General features: G+C 33.4%; 1 protein-coding gene across 1 annotated transcript; it reads right to left on the bottom strand.

Moving 5' to 3' along the window:
* Positions 1-1653: 1653 nt before the first annotated feature.
* On the bottom strand, positions 1654-25346 carry LOC123668653 (hepatic leukemia factor). Its single transcript, XM_045602364.1, has 7 exons — positions 25141-25346; positions 7000-7136; positions 6456-6663; positions 5647-5750; positions 2864-3055; positions 2348-2472; positions 1654-1770 (listed from the first exon to the last, which is right to left on the bottom strand). The coding sequence occupies exons 1-6, from the start codon at positions 25319-25321 to the stop codon at positions 2386-2388; spliced, it is 909 nt and encodes a 302-aa protein (XP_045458320.1). The 5' UTR covers positions 25322-25346; the 3' UTR covers positions 1654-1770; positions 2348-2385.
* Between the last annotated feature and the right edge of the window lie 1716 nt (positions 25347-27062).

Below are 27062 nucleotides of genomic sequence, written 5' to 3' on the forward strand. Positions count from 1 at the left end.
GATGGAATATCAAATGCCGCACTGTGCGGCCGAATAACATTAAGTTCATTACATATAATATCATTTGATATGAAACAGTGCATTTTAAAAGTTCAACCGTCACACCTTTATAGAACCCCTCACATGTAAACCTTTATAGAAAAAACATTTTATTGTTCTCGCTTTGTATTCATAAAATACTTTCAAATGCAACAACTTCTTAGTCTTAGTTCATAAACATTAATTTTATTTCAATTCAATAAACATTCAATTGACTCATTTATCAACGACAAAAACCTACAAAAATATATTATAACATTAGCACGAGTCAAATAGAGTGCGGAGGAAACGTCCAGGTGATGCAGTCAGTGCATAGGGACGCGGCCGCGACCGGGCCGCGCGCCGCGTGCGCGCGAACACACACGAGCACGCACGAACACGCACGAGCACGCACGAACACGTACGAGCTGGCGCGAGTCCGAACGACGCGGCGCGCGGCCCGGGGGCACGGGGCGCCGGTCGATCTCTACACGCGGGTCCTACCCAAATAGACGCGGTTACGCGAGTTTCGAAACTAAAAAAAAATAATATAAACTTTTAAAAACGTTAACAACTACAGCCATAACAAAAATAGACTAATAACGACTACGCTACGGAATCTACGTCCTACTTAAACTATTCACTAAGTAAATTTGAAACGAAACTAGTGTTCGCTCACTACGGGAACGACAGAGGGCACGCGCGAGACGGCGGGCCTCGCGGCCGGGCCGGCCCGCGGCTGATCTCACACGGAGCGGTCTACGAAGCGAGCTAGAGCGAGACACTGCGCCCCGGACACCGCGGACGAGCGCTTTCCGGAGAGAGGGACGGACGGGGTCGGAGCTGGTGTCGGCGACGATTACGAGAGATCGTGAGCGACCGGGTATCCGGGGTGCGGTCCGGGGAGGCCCGGGCGACTCGGGGTCCTATTAAAACTACCTATATACAGACGCAGCCACTACACTTGCGCATGCGTACGCGAGCCACTTGAGCAAACTAGCGCACGGAACGGGAGCGCCCGCGCCGTGCGCGACCTGTGCCGATAACATATAAATATTCAACAACATTAACTTAGACGACGACCCGCACCCGCCGGATCGGATCGGGTCGGACCGGACCGGACCGGACCGGACCGGACCGAACCCGCGGGCGGCGGGCGCGGCGCCACGCACGCTCGGGACGGGGACACGACAAACATTCTTTAAAAATAACGATTCTTCATAAAATTTGGTCCGTACGTCGTTGACTAACCCTGTAGAGTGTCGAAACGAGTCCGAAAGAGGAATTAGAGACGACGATAGATCAGAGTTCGAGCGGAACTTTGGTAAAGATTCACCTATTAAACTAAGTAGATTAACTTACGGTAACTGCGTATTGATTATGCCTATGATATACAAACAAACAAATAACTTAGATAGGGGGTTAAACTAGTCGATTCGCCATACCGCTCCACTGAGGCTCGCGCGCAGCGTCCGCTTACAGCTTGCAGCTTATCTAAACTACGGTTGTGATTATAACATTACTATAAGTACCCGGGGAACGCATTAGCGAATCGAATCGTTTAGGTAGGAGAGCGGAAGTGGGAGGGAGGAGTAGGGGGGAGGGAGTGGACCATACAGACAGAGCGAGTTACAATAATTAACAATAGATTAGTCAGTAAAGTACAATATAACCGAATATTTGAAAAGCGTTACAAATAGAAGGTGGAGCTGTGTGCCCCGAGACGGCGCAACGCGCGATTATGCCCGCGACCTGGAACAAACAAAACATCGTTATTGCTAACCAATAGCTAAAATAAAATTGAAACAAAATTACCTAAGAATCTTAATATTTCTTAAAAAAACAAGCATTTAAATGATATAGATGAAAGTTTGTTATGAAAGTAGTAAATTTAGAAATATTAAAATAATTTTAAAAATATTCACACCATTGGAAAGTTACATTTAAGCAACATAATATCAGGCACGGCATAATCTTCACAGACTTTCATAAACACGTCGAAATGATTAATTGTCGATATTTAGTTGAATTCGACATATGTTTTTGGGTAAGCAATTAGACTAATTCAGAACGATTTATGAATTGTGATACAATTATTGCTTTCAATACAGTTTTACTTATTAAAATCCTATTTGAGCATTTTCTTTACATTATTAATATTCCCACTTTCACCTTTATTATCTATAAAATGAAATTATTACTCGGTAGAGGAAACGAATAAGTACACGTATCCTCAAATGTTACTGTGACGTTTATATTATTACAAAATCTTTTCAGTAAGTTTTGCGTAAGAGTCCATTCATCCATCTATCCGTCCTTACAAACTTACATATCGTGTGGCTTGTTTGTGCTGAGCGGTGAGCCCGCTTATACGTCCGCATACTTGGACAGCTTCTCGCGCAGGATGTGGTTCTCTTTCTTCAACAATTCCACTTCTTGCCGCAGGCCCATGTTCTGGAAAATTAGCGCATACCATATTAACATTGATTACATCATCAGAACACATAAAGTCATCTGCTCTCATCTGATTGGTTAGGATCTTGTCTAAATCCATATATTATTTATCCCAAGACCTTCATTTGTAATATCTAATAAGTTTCATTATACGGTGGTTAATTTATTTACATACATTTTGTTACTCCAGATAGATCCAGAAGTTTCAATCTTACAAGTTCTTTTAGTTAGAGAAAGGGTATTTTCCGAAATATAAGTTTTTTAACCAATAATGACATTTTGAATAATCTAACCGTTAAAATTCTTCACGGTTCAAGGTGTCACCATTTCTGGACCTGGATCCTAGGATTCTTATATTTCAAAACACACCCCGAGAATCCTACAAACCTACCTCCTTTTCAAGGTAGCCGGCTCTGAGCGCGATTTGGTTTTCTTTCATCCGGCGCGCATCACGAGATCGCTTGGCAGCCATGTTGTTCTTCCGCCGGCGCGCCCAGTACTTGTCGTCTTTGAGGTCATCGGGCACGAACTGCCGACGACGTCGATATGGGGTTAGCACGCCGCGCCACAGACTAATACCACCCTTCACCCATCAGTAATAACACGCTTTACGCATCGCTACTCCTACCGACGCTACCTCGCTACCTACCCGCAACCTGCACGCTACCCTACTTTATTATTTCCTAATCGTGTAACTGTTTAAGGCTGACCGTAGCACTTTGTATTAAATTACTTATGTACAAAATAATAACGGGGTAAAAATGTAGAGTAGCATAGACAATTATTTATTTAATTTAAGTGCTATATTATTATCGCTTACTTTTATGCAGGACAATTGATATCAATATTTTTTTGTAAGTTCAAGATATTGACCAAAGCGAACGAGAGTAATTTTGTAAAAAGAGTATTGTTTAAGAGTTGTTATAAATTTTCCGTTTACTTCGGTTCTTAAAGTTTCTAACGGACGTAGCGATGTTTTTATTATGATTTATGGGAATCACTTCAATATTTTTTTTACGAAACATTATTATTTTTAAACATATTTTTTTTATGTAAAAAAATACATATGTACAAAACGACATAATTTATATTTGGAGTAATGGAACCAATTAACATTACACAATGAAGAAGCTAAACTAATGTCCAAATATGAACCATTTAGAGCCCCGGCGCTACGTAGTGCTACGATCAGCCATAAAAATGTAATTGGCATCTACGTGTTAGTAAATTATCTACAATAATGGTTTTTGTGTGTGTGCAGTACCCGATTGCGAGTAGTGGCGACGATGTGCGTCTGTGTGGAATGTAGCAAAGCTTTCTTTAATTTGACAACACAGCGTAATGTACACAAGTGTAATATATATATATAGAGTTACTTTATTTTTACATTATTATATTCAATTCGTCAATAATTTTTTTTATAATAAATATTATTCATTACGCTGTATTATATTGTTCTAAAATAAATTGAAGCGTCTACTACTTTTTATAATTTTATTTATATTATTATATGAATTCAATAAGTGAAATGCAGTTTGATACTAGAATGAGAAATTCTAGTTTTAAAATATTAACGATAACCTGCTCTATAAAAATTAGCCTAAACATTTGATTTAGCTATTATATCTTAAAATTAAAATATACTTTCAAATAAATCCCGCACCACACAAAATATTTACTTGCTAATATTGATACAAATATTTTATATGTTCTGCATTCAAATATCGATTTAATATTGACTAACTTTAAATGTAACTAAAACGTATATGAATCATTATATGAATGATAAGTAAACTAAATGTTTAATTTAATATTTGACTTCATTTAAATCATAATTTGATACATATGCAGTTTGATATGAGAAACACGCTTTGTGTGGAGTGGATTTTATACTGATATAATTATAATATATGTTGTATTTACAACTTGTTAGTAAATTTTGAGAAAGCGTTACTTAAGCATTTGTCATGCTGTGTGTAATTTGAGTTTGAGTGTAAATATTTATAAGTCTAAAGGAGTATTTTAGAATTGTATTCTATTAAAAAAATAAATTGAAATATAATAAAAAAAGGTTATATAGTAAACTAATTATATAAAAAAGTAAATTCCTACTAAGGAAAATCAAAATAATAAAAAATTTAAAAATGAATTAATCTTTCAAAAAACCGTTAACAAGAAATATTGTGTTGCACAAGAAATTTGAAAATATATTTGAACTGAGCGGGTGATATGCAAATATTAATACAGGGGAAGTACGAACTAATGAGTAGGTTTATCTATACAAATAAATAAAATTGGAGTGTCTGTTTGTAATATATAAATAACCGCTTTTTACTAAATGCATATAGATGTATACACGGTACATATACCAATATAACATTTTTTACAATTTTTGTCTGTCTGTCTGTATGTTTGTTCTGGCTAATCTCTGAAACGGCTGGACCGATTTTGACGGGACTTTTACTGGCAGATAGCTGATGGAATATGGAGTAACTTAGGCTACGTTTATTTTAGATTTTTTTTCAACTGCAACTATATATTTTTTCCACGGGGACGAAGTCGCGGGCACAGCTAGTAAAAATATTTATATATGCTTCTAATATTCGTGAAGTGCCATACAATAAAATGGTAGACTAAATTAAATTTTAGTTTTAGAAATGTTATGACAAAACTAATAAAAATCATGTTTTAGTACGTCACAGATTATCATATTATTCATAGTTTTTCCTTCAATTTTAATATTTGTAATTTTAGACCAACTGCTATCAAAAGTTCGAATAATATTTTAACGGTCAGAATGTTTCTTATCTCGGTAAGCTTTCCTTCGCTAAAATTTCAATAAGTAAGTGGATTATTGACGCTATTAAGTCTAAATGAGTTTAAAAATGTCTGTGTTTCCAGAAAATTATAACCTGGGGATCTTTAAGTCGCGAGTGAATAGGTTACTTCTAGGTAAGCGTGCTCCATCTTAGACCGCATTTTCACTTATCATCAGGTGAAATAGTGGTCAAACGCAAGCTTATCATTGTATAAAAAAAAAGATAAAAAAATGAAGCTCCTTGGCGTCCTATCCGCGTGTAATGTAGTAATTGTTTAGTGTGTGTGAGTGACGCCGCACCCCGCAGGCAGTTGCAGCATGCCGCTAGGAATGATCAGCGCACTAACTTCATTTACCTGTTTCCGGGATTTCTTGATCATGGGCTGCGGCTTCAGTTCTTCATCAGAAAAGGCGCGCGTTCGAGGATCAAAGTCGCGCCCCGAAGACGCCATAGAAAACGCTGGAAGTATAGGATTAATTGTTAGTATTGACCGTGAAACCGTCCATTTTAATTCGTCCGCTCGTTTATTAGTTGAACACAGCGATTTCTATATGATTTACTAGCTGACTCGGCAAACGTTGTCTTGCCGCTAAACGCTATTTAAAAATAGGGGTTGGTGGTAGAAGGGTTAAAATTTAGGGTTGTATGTATTTTTCAACGCCAAATCATAATAAAATAAAAAAAAATAATTTATCTAAATATTTAAAAAAAGTTTAGGGGTGGACTACCTTTAACATTTAGGGGGATGAAAAATAGATGTTGTTCGATTCTCAGATCTACCCAATATGCACACAAAATTTCATGAGAATCGATCAAGCCGTTTCGAAGGAGTTTACAAACACCGCGACACGAGAATTTTATGATGATTATTTTTTTTAGAATTATATGTTAGATAACAAATGTATTGTTTGAACTATACATATCATAATATTTCGGATAGTAATATTCTGGACTACATTCCATGACAAAAATATTCATGACTAATGACTATAATACATGGTATTTATTTTGGATACCAACAGACTGTTTAAGGACATAAAACGATATGAGTCTCTATAAGGGAATGCAAAACTAGTATACCAAAAGAATTAACGAAGATGGAATTCAAATTCAATTTAACGTAACTTTGATAGCTGACTAAAGTCAATAAGATCGAGTACATACTGGAGTCGGCGGGCGACAGCGGCGGGTTGATCGTGTCAGGGCTCATGCAGTCCGACGGCGACGGCGATCTCTCGCGCTTGGTGACGGGCGCTTGCAGGCCGAGTGCGAGACCGGCGCCGGCGCCGAACGCCGAACCCCCGAGGTGCCCGCCACCGAGACCCTCTCCCGGCATGCCATTCTCCGACAGGAACTCGTCTAAGTCCACGTACTGGAATGCAAATGACACGTCACACGCCGCGCTCTGCACCGCGCTGGCAGCGGAGGCGCTAGCGGTCGACACTCTATTTCCATCGATTCGCAGCAGCATATTCGCCTTTGCAGACATATTTCGCAAGCTCAAAAACAATCATATATGCATAAAATTTAATCAAAATAAAACAAAAAATGGTAATCTTAAACTAGGAACAACATAGATAGCTAGGGATTTGCCCGTGGAAGGAGCGGGAAGCGACTCTATTACCTAATGCGGGCGGGTTAGAAAGCCTGTGAGAGACGAACACACGACACACAACACGCAGTAGGTAATAAAGTTGCGATTACTGACTTCTTGTACCTTGAGATCTGGATCGTAGGGCAGCGTTTTGTCCCAGAGGTTGGGGCCGAGGAACGCTGCCTGTGCTTCCCAGAGCTCGCTGTCATCCTTCTTATCTTCGAGCGCGTCCTTGGCATTCACCGATTTTCCTGCAACAAGGAGGGCGTTAGCCCGGTCACTGCGAGCTCGCGCCCGACACCGGCAGCCACTCGCCCCTGCGCTTCACTACCGCGATGTTGCGACAGACAACAATGCACACGGTGCACAACATAGCGGGGTAGGGGTAGGGCTGCGCGGTAGTCTAAGCTCACAGGGACACAGGGCTAGCGGTTGCGACGCCGGTTTGTAGGCGGCTTATTCTATACCAATAGTATTTAGTAGTCATTCGCTGAGCGTTCGAAACACGTATCGGCTTATAAATATTGTAATCATATATCGCATAAGCAGATACACTTATAATATATTTACAGCTTATTAGAACAAGTGGACTATTATAAAGAAAAAACTGATTCGTCATAAGACAATAACGTAATTACAATCATTTTAATGGACACATGCACGACAGCGATTTAAATAAAGACTAAAGAATAAAGAAGGGGAAAAGAAAAAAAAATGTTTAATTCTACTAAATAGTAAATAATTCTAATAACGAATTTTACCACAATATTATTACTACGTTTACCAAATTAAAAAAAAACGTATGCGTAAAACTAACTATACAAATAATACAGTCGTGTAAATAGTTGATAAGTGTTGTTTTAACGTTTTTATAGTAATAAACAATCACGAGCGAGCAAGCACGTGCGGCGCGCTGTGGGCGCGAGTCTTGTCACGAGGCAACACACGAGACATCGCCTCGTGACAGGGTAGACCCTACGACGCCCCTAACACAAATTTAGTGCGTACCTTAGGGATAGAAAAGTCTACGCCAAGTGTGTGTCACGTGTCACCCTTGCATGCGACCCTGTATATTCTTAGAAACACGTCGATTACATATAAAGTATCTTCAATCTTCAACTTTATTTATTTTCCAACGTGATTAATAAGTCTAAACAGTTGAAACTATCACAACCTTTTGAAATACGATCCATTGTCGATGACAAATATAAACTAACTTTACGAACACGCTTATATATGGAAAAGTATACGCTATAATGTTATTCGAGTTTGAATAGTTGAAATCAAAACCTCGTGGTAACTATTTATAGTTTTATACTAATGTATTCTAAACGTTTATTTCATAAATGTAGACATTTTAAACGAATGTAGGTACAATCAATATTGAAAAACATAACGTATCGTCAATAATATTATTGTAATATTTGATAATTAGTAAAATAAATGTTTGAACTTAAGAATTTAAGATGGTTTTGATTGGCCCCTGAGCCCCTTTAAATGCCCCTTAATTTCCTTACTTGGCTAAATTCATAACAAATAATTTTAACACAAATAAGGATCTATTTTTTTAGATATAATACATAATAAATGCGATTTGCAACGATATTCGTCACAATATTTTGTAGCATGTGTTATTCCTCGTGAAATTCCTTTCCTTTAACGCTGCGCTATATAAATTATATTAATTTAAATAAAACAGACGAATCAAATAGAAAACAAAAACACATTCTATATATCGGTTATTCTAAAACCGTGAAGGATCTTTAGTTCCCAACATAAAGCAGATTAGCTTAGTATAATTTTGAAAATACATTTTAAAATTATTATCATGTTTCTTATGCATGTAGTGTATATTTTAAGGTTCAATATTCGTTAATTACTTCAGTCCAATATTAAACAGGAAAGCATATCAATCTTTAGAACACATAATTTAAACCTTAATTTGTTCAAGTAGTTATTTAAATAAGTTGTGATTTATTAATTATTTAATTAATTTATATTTAGAACTAGCCGTGCCCGCGCCTTCGTCCGCGTGGAATTTAACAAAAAAGTAGTAAAGCATTGTTCAGTTCGCAGAAATGTAAAATAAATAAATTTCTAAAATAAAAGTAGCCTAAGTTACTCCTTACTATATCAGTTATCTGCCAGTGAAAATTCCGTCAAAATCGGTCCAGCCATTTCAGAGATTAGCCGGAACAAACACAGACAGACACACAGAGAGACAGACAAAAATTGTAAGAAATGTTATTTTGGTATATGTACCGTGTATACATCCATATGCATTTAGTAAAAAGCGGTTATTTCAATATTACAAACAAACACTCCAATTTTATTTATTCGTATAGATAATTATGTACCATAGAAGCTGTTGCTAGCGACGATGAAGAAATTTAATCAATACGGCTTGATTTGTGTTGATTGTTTGAACCGAAAGGTTGAGAACTAATTTAACATCGTTCGTCATCACCACGATGTATGACAGCCCAAGGTCATGGCGTGTTCTAAGCTGGTTTATTTTAGTTTTTTTCCTATTCCTTTGGAAAAAAAATGTTCTATGCACTTTTTTATTCATGTAAAGGAAAAGTACTGCAGTTTATTTCTTGGTAGCGAGAAGTATCAATGGTAATTTTTTCTTTATTAATTTTTTATTCTAACCATTAAAAAAACAAAAGTGTTATATTTCCATTTTATCTATGTTCTCGGACATACCACAATTATCTACAAGTCATTACCTACTTCTTGACTATGAATAAATATGTATGTAAAAAAAACAAGTTAAATAAATATAATATATTAGTACAATAAACTAAATGAATTATTGTGCAATTGAATCATCTAACATTTTCTAATAAAAAATTAAATTTTGATTGTAATCAAATTAACGAGATCTTAAATTAATGCGTAATCACAAGCTTAACAAGAAAATAATAACCGACCATTGTTTCAAAGGATTAATAGCGCTAATTAATAATTTATGTCTTAGAACCATCGTAGGTTTTACATAGCTAACTGTATGTCGTCAAGTATCTTGTTAATAAGGTTATATAGGTGTACTTATGACGTATTTGAATTATCAATGGCGACCCCAGTCTTTACGAAGCCCTTGTTAGTCGCGAAGGATTTCTCTTGATTAATCTTTGGATTAATCTTGACTGACGGAATGAGTTTCCCTTCAGTTCAATTTTTTACAGTGAGTCGGGATAAAAAATATTATGTTTTCAGCGGGATATTTCTCCCTACATGGAGAAAGAGGCCTGTGCCTATGGGTAGTATAGGCTGAATCAATCAGTGGAACCCTAGCGGATGCCCCTTTTACAGTGGTAAAAGGGGCATCCGGAAGTGTCCTAGGTCCGCCTCTGTATATGATTTCTTTGAGTTTTCTACATTATCCAATATATTTTCCATAAATTAGATTAATTATAGCAATTCTAATAATAATAAAAAAACAATACAGTATAATGTACATTTCCAGTAGCATTCAGAACGCAGTATTGTAAAACATTTAATTAGTATCGCGTAATAATTTCAGTACTTAAAAATAGTACATAACAGTAATAGTGCATATATAGTACTGTGGGAGTTTAATATATTTCCTTATGAAAAAACTTAGCGTTGTAAGGAAGTTGAGGAAACGGGAAGTAACCCAGTTGAAGTTACGTGCGCACGCTACGCTTTTCTAGCCGTTACGGAGAGCGCGCAGCCAGTTGGCGGCGATCACTTACGACAGTGATTAAAAAATATATGTAACACTAGGTGATACACACGGTATTTTATACCTTCTATGTATCTTATTGTGTTGTTTTATAGCTTATAAAATTTGAAGATAAGTAGGCTTTTCTGACAAAATAATATTGTAATGCGTATGAGTTCGTTATTAATAATCCTGAGTGTACTCTCAGTTATAATGAGCTCGTTAATTTTACATATTATTTAAGATGATCTTATTTCGAAGAATCTTTAGAAAGAACTTTTAATAACACAATTAAGTCTGCACTAAAATATCATACATCATTAATTTAAATATCAAATTATAGGTAATTGTAATTTTGACACCGAAATCTATAAATAATTAACGAAACGGGTATATCACCAAACATAACAACAACCTATAGCTATAATTTTATTTCGTACGTAATAATTGTCCAGCAAATTTAAAATATTATAATTTAACATTAGTCTTTACTAAGCGAACAAAAGTTACGAAATATCCTCCTTGGACTTCAGAAGCTCAATTTTGCGTCTGAAAATTTATAGGTCAGGTTTTTTTTAGAGAGAGAAGGAGGTATGTTATTACATAGGTGGAAGTGAGACAGCGTCGAAGGCGCAGAGCGCTTCCGGGCTGCTCGTCAGACCGCTCTCACTTTCCTTAGAGAAAGTTTGCCGGTGACGACATCAAACACTATGCAACGTTTGGTAGTGTTCTTAAGTTGTTTGTTGTTGTTTTAAAATTTATCCCCAATAGGGAAAGGCAAAGGACTATAATCCATACAGCCTAGTTTGAATTTGTAAGTTTCGTTCTGATATATCAAAAGGCCGGAGCCAAGTCTGAAGTAACTTTATTTTTCTTCTGAGTAGTGTTCTTAAGGTTTTCTTCAATTTTTTTGACGGTGTTCGTTTTTTGGTGATGATTAGTAGATTTTAAATAGCAATGGTAGTTGATGAGGTTGTTTCTATTATCCTATCAACTACCAACTAACTACCATTTGTTATCTGTTGTGAATATTGAAATGTCATTGACAAGAAAGCTGAGATTTAAAATGTAATGATGTGTATGCATTAACGAGATTTTAAATAAAATAGAGAAGGTTGAGATTGGTGTAATCAATGGTATATGTAATAATTTTGTATGTCTATATGTAGTGTTACGTTCAGTACAAAGATAGTTTTTTTTCTTAATGAATATTCGTTTCAATTTAAGCCTATTTGTTAAATAATAAGTCTGTGACTTTCAACGAATGATCATTTTTATTTATAAAATATTTTCGCAGAATACTAGCTCGGTATCAAAGAAAACGACTTTTTGTTGTAAAACCTATTCAAAGTGACATCACTGATTTTCCCATCCTCACTGTTTCCCTGTAACTACACGACAAAGTGACAACGTGACACTTCCTCTATTATGTCACATAATTCACATTTAGACAGTTTCCTGGTACATAAAAGACGAATCATACAATTTATAGATTTAATGTCAGATTCAATATTAATATAAGTCTAATTTATTGAACAGTACCGCTATTTTATTTTCCTAAATATATCGATTTTATTAAATATACATTGTTTTGATGATTACAAAAAATAAATAAATAAGAATTTATTCATTTTACATTTTAGCTATTCGTTTTTATTTATAAATTACTGTATATTTAACACAAACTGACACACTTTTTAATCGACTTAGAAAAAGGACGAGGTTCTCAATTCGATTTTATTTTTTTAATGTTTTATCGAGTTATAAATAATAACGCGTATTTATTTGACTATTTTTTCGTCTACCAACGTTGTATTATGCCGCATAACTTTTCACTGGGTATACCGATTTTGATGATTTTTGTTTTAATCGAAGACTCATTTAAATTTGATTGAGATCTGATGTCTACTTTTTGAGTAATCTTTGATTACGCGTATTTACTTGACGATTTTTTCGTCTACTTACGTTGTATATTACTTGTCGGTGTAATTAAAGTCGGGTTTTTTCTTTTGCGAGTAAATACAATTATTTAATCGACAATTACTGCACAAATTCAATTTAGGGACGTATCCGGAGAATATTAAAAAAAAAATTATCAGTAAATTATTTCGATAAACAATATTATTGTACTGAAACGCATTGCGAATATTTTATTATTTGGTAGCGGATTATAGCGGAGAAAGTAGGAGTCGAAATGTGCGAATCGGTTTTACGAACGAACCGTAGACTCTCACTTTTATCGGCCTCGGCGAAAGTTACCGACTGTGAGTCCCTTAGCTGCAAACGACTCCCAAACATTTGAACGAATTATAAATGTAGCGTCGAGTTTTTGTGGCTATAATTATAAAACTCTCAGTTTTAGTCGTAAGCGTGATTGTTAGCGAATTGATTTTTAAATTTATTTTTAATTATTTAAAAAATAATTAACGGAATATGAGAAGTAGTTACAGATTTGTAATTATTTATCCTAGTAAACTACAAATTGAAAGAATACGGTCAATCAAAATAAGGTATTTATAAAAATAAAACATTGAATATTTTAAAATGGCAAATCAAAAAAAAAAAAAATTGATCAACATGGACCAATGTAGTTAGTTACGAGATCTACATTTTGCTTTTTAAGTATTATGCTCTACTACATAATAAACGCGACAAGAATCTCGACATAAATACACTAAATAGGCAGCTACATGTCCTAAGATGTCGCCTTGACACGTGTAAACTAGTCGCATTATGCGACATTGTGTGACGTCCTTATCGATTTTCGTCGCATATACACAATGGATGATTCCAGACGATCCTATTCAAAAAATTTGATAATCTTAAATATTCTTCGAAGTTCCTTGTGGCACAACACGTGGCTTATCTGATGAACTAATGACATTTGACGTGCTCTTTAAATTGAGATAATATCTCCGTGTTTTGTTCGGTTTTGTTTCTTGTCCATTGCGTCTGGGATGCTAAGTCGAATATTAGTCACCGTACCGAACTATCGTGTCCAGTACAACCGCTATTTATCGAGGCATTAAAGCGTGAAAGTGGGACATATAAACAAATTTACTTTCACATTTCCGAGGAGGGATAAAAAATATTGTAAAAAAAGCCGCGTAATTTATTCCGAGCTGTAATATTCATAATATACGTAATTCCATAATGTTTAGTAAGATGATATTATAAAAAAATAATAGCTATATATAAATATTAAAACGTACGAACTGAAAAGTTATAAAATTTGAATAAAAATATGTAAAACATAAATTAAAATGATATGATAGTAGATGTAGCGATTGAAATGCCACGCGGGGGCCAATGGAAAGCTACTCTTGCGCAACTTACTTCCTAGTCGGAAAATATAGGTAAGGAGTGCCGGTACAGACGGTAAAGGGGTGGGGGGATGGCAAGTGGGGGAAGCGGGAAGTGGTCACAGTTGCGTAATGGTGAAAGCAGTCGTTTTTCGCTGACGTTCTTTTTCGTAAATGTGTGAATTGAATGAAAGTTATACATAAGTAGATATTCACAGCTGCTCGTTTAGCGTCCGTAGGTGTTAAAGTGAAGTTTCCAACGAAATCATCCTTACAATATATTCAATGACTATGTTTTCGATTTTGAATATTATATATTCATACAATATAGTATTAAAATAGGTTATCGTTACGAATATTATAAAAACAAAAACAGTTGAATTGGATAAAAAGAACGTTTTGTACATATAAACTGACGTGCTCAAAATATTTGGAACTAAATCTTGGACTTACAAAAATGTTAATTAAAAAATAATAAATGACTTCTATTACAAGAACTAAACCAAAATAATTAAAGTCCATAGAAAAAACATACATTTTTACCCCATTCAGTGCACGTGTAAAAATCTGAGCTGACAAGATAAGTCAAAAAAATATTTGGTGACTCTACCCGTCATAGAAAAAAAAAAAAAAAAAAAAAATTAAAACAAACAGTTACAATTGTAATAATTATGTCATGTATTAGGTATATGTATTACGCAATAAATTTGTTTTTGTGACACGATCGAGAATCGAGTGTTTACAAACAAATGTATGAGCCTCGCGCATGCGTAAAACACGCGTGAACACGTTACCAGTCTGTTTTGTACTATTAAACATAAAGATGACAGATTTCTGACAGATTTATGTCTAGTTTACGACAAATTTCTAGCTTACATTACTAAAGACCAGTCTTTAGACGTTTTGAATAGTTATAGATAAATTTTTTATATTAAAAAACGATACATTTTGTTTACGAACTTTTCCATTTCGAACACAGCATCATCGTTTTTTTTTTTTAATTTGAACAGCGTAACACCCATGATCATATCATTTTGGATTATGAATATAATCAAATCATTTTTTTTTAAATAATATAAATGAAACGTGTGTTGCTATGCATTGGCGAAATTCTTAACAACAAAATTAGAATATTTCCGATAATTTTTAAATATTCAACTTAAAAACAACATCGGAAAACTTACAATTTGATTTCTCAAATCACGCATACCTACAATTTTAACGACAGATAATACAACGCATAATACGTGTTTTTATTTTAAGTTATCTTGTTTTGACCGAGATTCAACCATCGTATTCTAATGTGTTGATTATGTGTAGTATTATTACCTACCACTGGAGTATTTTCAAACCTACAAAAATATTACAAAATGAAATCACAATTAATTTTGACCAATAAGCCTGACAGGAAAACATGTAGAGACATAGAACCTCCGTTTTAAATTAAAAAAACAAAAAATCTACTTAAAAGTAAATTTTCAAAACGTTTATTGTATTATTATTTTATCAAACTTTTCAGATTTATTAATTACATTTGATTAATGATCGATATTATCATCATATTTATATTTTTTTCAAAATGAAATCAAATAAACAAAATGAATTCTGGCATCCCTCATCCTCTCCAAATTAATTCACAGTTCTACAGAGTGCTAATATAATTTTAAAAAAATTTGTAAAAGTAAAATAAACATAACATATTTGGACCAAATTGGAACCAATATTCCAACGATCCAACTTCCAATAACTAAAGACTTTAACATTGTTTTATTTACGAGTAATTTAAAGTATTTTAATAACTCTAAATGATTGAGTTTGATAAGAAATTCCTTATTTGTGACAAAGTATAAAATTACTACACACTGTACATATATATAATAAGTAGTATTTGATGTTTTATAGACGTTTGAGGAATGCTAACAAAGCATTATCTACATATGTAATAAAACTAAGGAAAGGCTGTTTATTGGTGCTTTTTGTAATATTGTATGACGATTCAGCCACGGTTGTGACACCCACGGTTTTTGTCCATGTAGAAGGATTGAAATTCAATCCCCCGCGCAACTCCACTGCTTGTCGTTGGGTATGTGCCCTACTATGAGTAATGATCGTTGTCAGGTATTTACGATATCAACCGGGACCAACGGCTTAGCGTAATTAATGGTTAATGAGACATGGTGTAGAGACCCACAATAAGTGGAGCTAAAACTAATATTTTTACATACACAAATATCCATCATGAGCGGAAATCGAACCGCAAATCATCGGTCTCTTCAGCGAATACTCGTATTATTACACTAGCGCGGTTGTTATATGATAACCCGTTAATTCGGAAGGGTCATGGGCATTACAATATCACCCAGGAACAGAGATAAGACGAAATGTCAAACAATCTAATTATAAATCAAATTAAAATCAAACGAAAACACAAGCGCCTTTAGTATGTTTGTCTGCTACAGATTTAGACTATGATAAAAATTATGTTATTTTTAGCTTAGTTAAACGAGAATCTTAGTAAATCGACTCTACTTTACTTGACTCTACAAACACGTGAACGAAAACAAGTTTTATTTTTTATCTGTCTTAATTTTAATCAAACTTCTCTAATAGTCTGATATAAATTATAATAGTCTATAATGGTCTAAAAAGTCTGTATATATTAGTTTCAAGACTAAAACTCCCAAGCTACAAAGCGAAAGCCTGAATAAACTTAATTATTGGTATGTAATATTAAAGATTAGTAAACCCCCACAAACTAAACAAAATCACTGTTCTAAAGAACATATATATTACCTATTTCTTATAACAACAAATTTCTAAGGTATGGGATCTAGATAGACCTATTTTTTGCCCTTTCAAACAATCCTCTCTAACGAAATCTTCACACCGCTCTTCGGATTCGTCTTCAGGAACGCAATTAAAAATATACATACAAATATTGTTCAATTATTAGTAAGTACTAAGCTGCTTAGTAATACAACATTGTGTAGATGAGGATCAGAATTATCAAGTTTTAACGCATTGAACAGTAAAAGTGAGAAATTATCATTGAGAACACGTGCCTTAACCACAACGTACATACTAAACATGTACTCGTATATGTACCTGCATTTCCTTTAATATTGAACGTTTATGTAAAGATTGGAATAATGAAAATACCTGTTCTAAAAAGAAGGAAAATCGCACGGAACCTAAACCAATATTACCTAACGAGTAAATGTGATTTCAACGATTTATAAAACTATCCAGGGATATATATTTTTTTATGTCACTAGGTCGGCAAACAAGCGTACGGCTCACCTGATGGTAAGCGATTACCGTAGCTTATAGACGCCTGCAACACCAGAAGCATCGCAAGCGCGTTGCCGACCCAATCCCCAATCCCCCCAGGAGCTCTGGTCACCTTACTCACCAACAGGAACGCAATACTGCTTGAAAACAGTATTATTTTGCTGTGATCTTCTGTAAGGTCGAGGTACTACCTCAGTCGGGCTGCTCCATATTTTGAGCAGGAAATTCCTGCTGTGCCCTACCTCAGTTGGGTTGGTTGGTTGGGTTATTAAAGATATATAAATACAACAAACATAAACAAATACAGACGCACGGACAAGAAAGGTGTACGGCTACTTTATTAACAAACAGAAAACTAAATCCCTTTGTTTTGTACTAGTCATATAATTATATTTATAATATTCATAACAGTATATTTTTTTACAATATCATTACATCGTGTATCATTTTTAATTGACTCTTATTCTATATACTTATATTATCTAAGAAATTAAACATCAATTATGTAAAATTAATAATTAATCGTTTCACAACGGAAAATAGAAAGTTTTGTATACTACCGCTATTTAATAAATTATTAATTTTTTAAATAATATGTTTTATTCAAGTCGTTAAATACTAATGTGTATTTACTATAATATAGTCAGTTTTATATAATACTAGCTGACCCCGTAAACGTTGTTTAGCTATATGTTATTAACACCCCTCCCCTTTATAATTAAGGGATATGAAAAATAGATGTTGGCCGATTCTCAGACCAACCCGATATGCACACAAAATTTCATAAAAATCGGTCCAGCCGTTTCGTAGGAGTTTTGTAATTAACATTGTGACACGAGAATTTTATATTTAAGATACAGTGATTTGTCTAAACCAAACTAACTTAAAGATTAAAAATATGTTTTAAATGTTATTATTTCCAAATTTTTAATATATATATAATAAGGTATATAAAATGAATTATCGAAATCCACGTAATTATATTTAATCTCTCAAATATAAGACATACAAAAAACGACAATTTTCTAAAGAATTAATTCGCGAAATTTTATAAATTACCATAAAAATTTGCATTGAGAACGTTATAATAATATAGTTTCACTTGCTTTCTTTTAATCTCACCGAAAGAACTGTTTGAAACAATACATATCTGAACATACAATACATACGTACACTTTATGTGTGTCAGCAAGACTGCGTTGGCTCAACATTGGTATAGTAATAACCCTTATTCTTTAAGAAGAAAAAGGCCTATGCCCAGCAGTGGGATGTTAAACGCTGAATCAATCAACCTTGGTATAATTATTTAGGAACGTAATTAGATGACGGAAGTTGAACTCCGTAAGAATGACTGTTATCGTATCGCCGCGAGCGAGCAACAGCGGAAAAGTAAAAGTCGGAAGGTGTTAGAGGCTCGAGGGGAGTGAGGGACGCGGAAGAAACGAAGATTACTTTTACTCTCGCTAGCCGAGACTGCGTACACACTATCACAGAAACTTTCAATTTCTATGCAATATTACAAAATACTCGGACTGAAATTATGGCTACGTCTGAGTGCGATCGTTGAATTTGTTTACGTTTTATAATGCGGTTACGACGTAATTTCGAAGATGTATTGGAAAATACATATGTACTAATGGAATGTTTAATAATCTAATTTGATTCATTGAAAGTCGTTGTTATGAATTAGTTCCAATTATCGTCGAAGTGTATTTATTTATCGTGAGATATTTTCATATGTATAACAAGTAAAAGTTTAAGATGTATTGCACTTAAAAAAAGCTAATTTTTTTTAGGTGATATTATTATCGTTAACAAATGATTTCTCTTGAAGATCTATGAAACTTTATAGCAAAAAGTGTGTCGACTGTTTTGTGTAATTATATCAAAGTATTGTAAATAATGTAAATAAAAAATACATTTAGTTACATAGTAGTATCGTTAATAATTTCATAGTGTGTGTAGAATAGGACAGTAGAGTCAAAAGTTTATTGACCGATCTAATCTTGAAAGAAAACTTGGTAATATACGCAGTTAGAATTTTCCTACAAATTACTGTTATTATGCCTTTTATTTGTTTATTTACTAGTACATCGTATTATGTTTGTAATTAGCATTACAGCAGGAACTAAAGAGCCAGTGCAATGTAACTTTCATAGCTATCTAAATATTACATTTTAAGTTCACAGAAATGTATTAAAAGATTATACAGTTATACCATTTAGATATATAGATATATTATATTATACAGTTAACTAGCTGTTCCCCATGAAACTACTCGCGTTAATTTAAGGAAAAAATGAATTAAAACATTGAAGTAACTATGAGTGTGCTTTAGACCACACGACTCTAGCATAACTTCTTTAGCAATAGACCTGCACTGTTTCTTAGATATACGAAACGTAATTGGCTATGAGAGAAAAAGAGAAAGAAAATGTATGCAGTTTTTGAAGTAAAACATTCTTTACACACGCTTGACTTGGGGAGTAAGCTGGTGAATGCGTGACGAGAGCGTTACGAAAAGTGTGACCGGGCGAGGCGAACGGAATTTGAGTGAGAAATATAAGTAGTGAAGATAGAAAGAGATATTTACGTACGATAAGTTACGTTTCGTAAGTCGTGTGGTCCAAAGCACACTCATTTTTGATATAAAAAAATTCTTGACACCATTCCACGCGGACATGATTTATAAAATAATCTGTAAAATAAATAATTATTCATTACAGTTTTGTGTTAATACATAACATTATTATACTTATTTAAATATATTTCATCGAAACATTCAGTAAAAACTACTATTTTAAAAGTTTTAAAATACGATTTAAAATTGTTATTAGTGTAGTCGTTTTAAATTTTTGATTTGGAAGTATTTTTGTGGTGTCCCTTTTTATTTGTCAAATACCTTTCTAGCTTCTAGGGACTTCTAAGGACTATCGAACACAATAAAAAAATTCAATTTTAACCAGCTCCTGGAATTAGCGCGTTCAAACAAACTTAATTCAGCTCTATAATGTTACGAATAGATATTAGATATTTTTAGACTAAACTGCGTTATGGTACCTAAAATGCTTAAAACACACTTTTATTGATATTGTTTACTAATATATTAAAGAAAACTAGTTTGGTTTTTTAAAACATCACAATTATATGTTGAAATGATTGAAAGGTGTAGTAATATGTTTGAAAGCCTATTTATCGATGAAGTTTATAAGCTCTAAAAGGTACCACTGAGACCAATCACGCTGTAAGTAGTTACAAAAATAAACCTGAACTCCGCATGATCCAGTTAATATAAGATTTATTTATTATTTATTTAAGATCTTCTTGTAAATATAAAACTATTATATTACTAGTAAATTATGAGTCAGTCCTTTAGCTTTCGATGATGTAACAAACAAATGTAATTGAAACAAAGCATTTAGACTGAATTACGAATTGAAATCGTAGAAAGGAAAACTTTGCATCGCTTGCTACATTTGTACGGCATTTGAATTAAGTAAACAAAGAAATTAATACAATGAGTTAAGTCTCAATGAAATTTTTTTTAATCCGTAAAGAAATAAATAAATCTTAAAACTTTTGTAAATGTAATAATTAAATACATATTAATTTAATTTTAAATACATTTTAAATGTCTGCATTTATAATTTTATTCTTTTTGGAAATAGCACAAAAACAGATCGAAATTTTAATCTTTACGAGTTGTATTAGAAAAAAAAAAAAACTATTATAATTAAAATAGAGATACGTGTCATTTTGTTATTATAGACACAAATAATAAGATACCTATTTCTATACATAAAAAGTTAACGTTTAATCAAATTTTACTAAAAGTCTATATTTTAGACTATGTATCTCTTTGATTAGAAATAATTGCTAAATATTACTCAACATCATTGATCAGCAGAGATATTTAATTTTTTAAGATACATCGGGAAATTACATTAATTCTTGACACCATTCCACGCGGACATGATTTATACAATACAATCTGTAAATAAATAAATAATTATTCATTACAGTTTTGTGTTAATACATAACATTATTGTATTTATTTAAATATATTTCATCAAAGCATTCAGTACAAACTACTGTTTTAAAAGTTTTAAATACGATTATTATTATTATTATTTTTTTGTCTATTCAATTTCAATTTTTATTTGGAAGTATTTTTGTGGTGTCTCTTTTTATTTCAATTTTTTTGTTAAAATTGTATTGTAAAATTATAATAAATTTATTTCATTCTTTTATAACTATGCTAAGAATTTAAACAAGGTTTATATTTAACACCATATTCTATTTTCGATATATTTAGGATGTAAATGTATGTAAATTTAATTTGTAATTCAAGTGACATCACCAAATAAATCTAAGTTAGATCGAGAAAAAAAAATTTTGATTTGAACCTTCACGAGAAAAACTTAAAGGGCTTCGTAAGGTTATATTTCAAGGTTCCGTTGCAGCCTGTTTTTTCAATATAAACTAACACTATAATAACATCCGGAACTGTTGACATCAAATCAATTGAAATATTGCTACACGTTATTTTATTAAATGTAATCTATAATATGTTGATAATTTTTCATTTCGAAATTTGAATAAGAATTTTTTATTATAGTTTAAAGTGGATGATTTGTACATACACTTTTTTTATGTTAACTTTCGCTATTTTTATTAATTTTAACTTTTATCAAAAGTGACGATTACTAATATATAGTTTAAATATGTATTCTATATGTATTTATACTTTTAGACTTGTTTCCTTTTATAAATAAATCTGTCATTATAAAAAAAATAAAAGATGAAGCACATATATGGTCATAAGTTTTTTTTTTATATTTCATTAAATTATCTCTCAAAAACCTGTTATTTTATTTCGATATTTTTATAAAACTACAGTAACATCAACGAATCATGTTTCCGGAAATAGTATCGATGTAAGAATTTTTATCGATAAAAACAAATACATTTTTTTCCGCACTGACCCGACCCTACACAACTTTAGTACGTAAATAAATATTTGATATGATATTAGATGGCGGGTCATAGTAGTGACGTAGTCTTTCTATACGAAAAATTACCTCGCGAGAGCATTTTAAAGTTTAAAAGTAAAAGTGCTCTGTAGGCAGAACGCGGAAGAAAGCACGTGTCCGGGGGACCGGGGGCAGGGGCGAGGGGCCTTTAGAGAAAGCCACGAGAAGGTCGCTACTTTTTCCCAAATATTCGAAGTGAAAGTGCGCGGCCATGCTCGAATTGATCAAAATAACCCACGGAGCTAATCTTGCGCGGCGTAAATGAAATATGGAATCTTTGTAATTTTTTTATTTTCATTACACTGTACAGATGTGACGATTAGGAAAATGTAAATGTCATTCTGTTTGATTGTTACAACTACAAAGATGGCGTCTTAATTTTTTTTTTCTTAATCTATTTTAAATCTCAACTTTATACGTTTTAAAAATGAAGAGAATTAAATAACTCAAACTTAACAACAATTAACTTCGTAACAATCGTTTCGAGATTAAAAGGCATAGCTATGAGATAGGACGGCGTTTATGTTAAAATAGGCGTAAAATATATATACAGTGAATAACACTTATAGCTATTTCAACGTGTGATTGAATGCTGTAGACACGTGTAGCCTTCGAAACATTTGTCTAGCGATAGCCGAGCGATCGTTTTATCGATAAATTCTTATTACGGTTTATCGTAAGATTTTAAATGAATTATAAATTAAATTATATCGATAGACAATGTAGCACAACACTTAGAATTTTTAATTGAAAATAATCTTTGAAATTACTAAAAGAAAAAGAAATAATTCGAAATAATTTGTTGACTCATTTAAATAGGAGTACCTAGATGAATTTTTTTAATTTTTTTTTTGTTTCTTATAAGATAAATGATTGCGATAATTGTGAATATTTTCTGGATACTCGTTATGAATACATTTATTCAATGAACAAACTGTAATAATAAAACACTGTCTTGGAAACAAAATATTTCCATCGTTTGATGCGGAAATAATTTTTCTTGATATCTTTGCCTTATGTATGTTTCATAGAAGTAAATTCATAAACATGAAAAATAGTCTATCAATTCAATCGGAATTCTGTTCCTACAAATATACAGTTATCTTTTTTTTTATATATTTTGTGTAATCTTAAATAAACTTTTCTTATTTTTTATTCAATAATTATAATACAAATAATAATTTCTTTTCAATTATATTTCTTATATTATTATTTGTTTTAAAGTAACATAAATGAAAAGAAGTTATTCCCGGTTTCACTTAGACATTTATAAAAGTGTTTCGCTACTAACAGTTTTAACGTGATATATTATAGCCTATGTAACTGAATAATAAAGTTATCATAATGGTAAAATAATTATTGAAATATACTAAACAATCTGTTTCTTGACAAACAAAATTTTCCGTGTCACACTAAATATATTGTCAATTTCTTTAGGACTTCTCTTCTTTGAAGGAAAAGCGATATAGCTTCTACACTTTTTTACATTGTTCTTTTATATTTATATATAAAAATTCATATGAAATAAGGGCTGTGAAACGAAGTTTGTATTTATTTCTTATTAGTTTTACATGTATTTATTTTAATTTGTATTAATAACAAACAAATATATATTTTTATATTATTATAAATAAAAATATATACATCTCTATCATGTATACCTAATTCATTTTAAACTTTAATTAATTATTATTACCTATTCGCGGTCTATGTAGTATATATAACTATTTCTTGAAGTATTTTCCTCGATAGACATAGAAGAGGACTGATTCATCGCAATCACAATGAATAAAATAGTGCATATGCTCGGGTTTATCTCGAAATAGTTATAATTTACCTTTAGTTCGAGCATACCACACGAATTATTTGTTATATGTCGATATATAGCATATGAAAATTTAGTTTATCTATAAATAGTAATACAAAGAATTCAATAAGTAGTAATGAAGGTTGATATTTACCTCAGAAAATACATCGAGTTTTCTGTAAAAAAGTGTTTCTGTTAAGGAGTTAAATTATAGTAAGTTTAGTGGTAAGAGAGACCGAAGTATTGAACGGTATGGTAGATTTACGTAAATAACTCTATTTGTTATGATAAGATTTGTCTCTATTAGCTGAGTTTCAAGTTATTCAAGCGAAACAGCTCGAAACGTGTGCAAGACGTGCGATCACTAAATTATTATATGTAACGACTTGATCAACATTTTTACGACCATATTCCGTTTATATTATGCTATACTAAATATGTACTTAATCACACAATCAATAGAGACAAGCTAATTGTTAGTTTTTTTTTTGTGCCAAACTAATTCGGAAGTGAATATAATTTAACATAATTATACATAAATTAAAATCTATTTTCTATGGTTTGCGTCAACGAAATAACTGAATATCAACTATGACTTTAGATAATGAGCGCGGGATTAATCTTTGACCTAGTGAACTAGAGATACAAATTGCCGAGGAATAGAGTTTGATGGGCAGCCCGTGCACAGTACGCTGGTCGACTAGGGCTTCCCGATTCCGCGGTAATCGCCTTTGTGGCCGGACACGCGGCCTTCCGTAAACCTACGCCTCGTGTCATTTACATAAGCCCCTTTACTCTTTCTTTCGCACACACGTTTGAAAGAATCTGAAGAACGTGACAACTTGTGATCAATTGTAACAAAACTTTCAAATGTTTGAGGTATTCGTGCTGAAACGAGATGTTCGAATATGGTGGAAGTCATTGAGTCACAAATACTCAAAAATTAAAGACGAAGGGTAAGAAGATGAGAAAGTTTGAAGCGAGAGCCGAAACACGGAAACAAAGAAATTTCGATGAGTCAAAAAGATCCGATCGCGGGCTACGGTCGCGCACTTTCTCTTTTCGGCCGAGCCCTGCGGGACGAGCGAGAGAAAGTGCGCGCAGTTCCCGCGACCACACCGCGAAACTGACCATTGACAAAAACGTGCTGCCTCCAGATGTGGTACTGGCTCCAGCGGTCGTCGTCCTGGACGTGTCCATGCTGGAGCTGGGGCAGCGAGGGCAGAGGGGGCGGGGGCGCCGGTGGCAATAGTTGCGGGGGCGGCGCCGGCGGGCCGAGGGGCTGAACGGGCTGCGGGTGCTGGTACTCCATGAGGCGGGTGCTCCGTCACTGATAACACATCGCGAGGCGCGCGGGTGGCGCTGCCGGTGCGCGGGCGTGCGTGCGCGGCGGCGAGCAGCGCGCGAGTCGCCTCGCATCGAGCGGCCGGCGTACGAGCCCCCTCCCGCCGCCCCACCCCACGCCCCACCCTGGCGCGCCGGGCCCCCGAGCTGGTGACATAACACTGATGCACGATCACTCTCACCGATGATAACCGATTACCGGCACACATAACACGCGCACGCGCATCGTTGTAAACAAGCGATACATCCTAAGATTCCACTGATCAGGTCGATCTTGGAATAGCGAAGCGATCGCACCGTCGCTACTGTGACACGAGACGAGTTAAGGCGACCGAGATTCACGTACGACCATAACAATATAATCGTATGTAAACCGGTTTAGAGCAAATGAATCGAATTTAATTCCATGGCAGATACCGCAAAGACATTTCCTCATTATTTGAAAAACAAACAACTCAATATTAATTATGATCAAACGACACGCGAGAACGTCGACTTCAGTCATCATAGCGCGTTGAATTCTTCTGTTCGTTAAATTTGGACATCGAACCATTTACTGATAAGACACTGCCTTTAACGCCGAGTTGCACGAAACAAAATTAAAATTTAAGTAGAGATTAAACTAATTTAATCACAAGAATTTCATACAATTCTTGCGATTAAAATAGTTTAATCACTACTTAAATTTTAATTTCTTTTCGTGCAACCTAGCGTAAGAGCCTTTTATTCGCTTCTAATAAAGAGATCATTTAAAATGCGTAATTTTAAAATCAATTGGGATGGTTTTATCTCAATCTTTTATACCTATAATATTTTAAAGATAGTTTATAAAAATGAAGGTTACTAGTTAAATATTTAGATAGTAAATTATTTATTTAATTTATTAAATAACTCGTCTTTATGTTAGAAACATATCTACCCCAAAGCTGATTATGGTTTTATCCAATAATTCTAGTCAATAAATGTTCATCAATCAACATCATCAACTACTGCTTTCAAAAATAACCAAACATAGCTTCGTTCAAGACATTGCTGCTTTGAGTGTGATAAATAATAATAATGAGAAAGAAATGCCAGGGATATTTTCAATAGTCATATTATGAATCAAGGCTTAAACATTCCAGAGCATGGTCGCGAAATAAACGGCACAGGTGCGACCTGCGCGCTATCGTCTTGATCAAACAATAGTGTTTTGGTCCAAACCAGATGGCTCAGCTTCTGAAACCCTTTGTTTGAAACGACATATCAACGATAAGAAAACTGCACATTTCATAAACATTAGATTTTATCGCCTTCCTTGAAATTGAAATTTTCTATAAATGCACCCAAAAGTACAAGAAAGTCAGACAATAAATTATAGTTTAAAAAAAAAAAAAACTAAAAAACCACGCTTTTATATCTAATCGAACTAAAAAGTAGAAAATAATTTTTAATTACAAAGAGTTTATATTACAGTAGTAGAAGATCGAACAATCAATCATAATTAATTACTTCAAAATAAAATTATAATAAAATTTAAGTTATTAAGGGAATAATTCAATTCAGAGTAAAAAACGTGGCGTGCATTTTACTATATTTTCATAACGTATTACTATGTTTTTATAACTCTCCGCACATAGATAGTTGCAAGTAGAATAATTGTTACATTTAATATATCAAACACCCCGCGCTAATAATAATTATATATTGTGTACGATAGGCGAAATCAA

Source organism: Melitaea cinxia, chromosome Z (assembly GCF_905220565.1).
Source record: "Melitaea cinxia chromosome Z, ilMelCinx1.1, whole genome shotgun sequence".
Classification (NCBI taxonomy): domain Eukaryota; kingdom Metazoa; phylum Arthropoda; class Insecta; order Lepidoptera; family Nymphalidae; genus Melitaea; species Melitaea cinxia.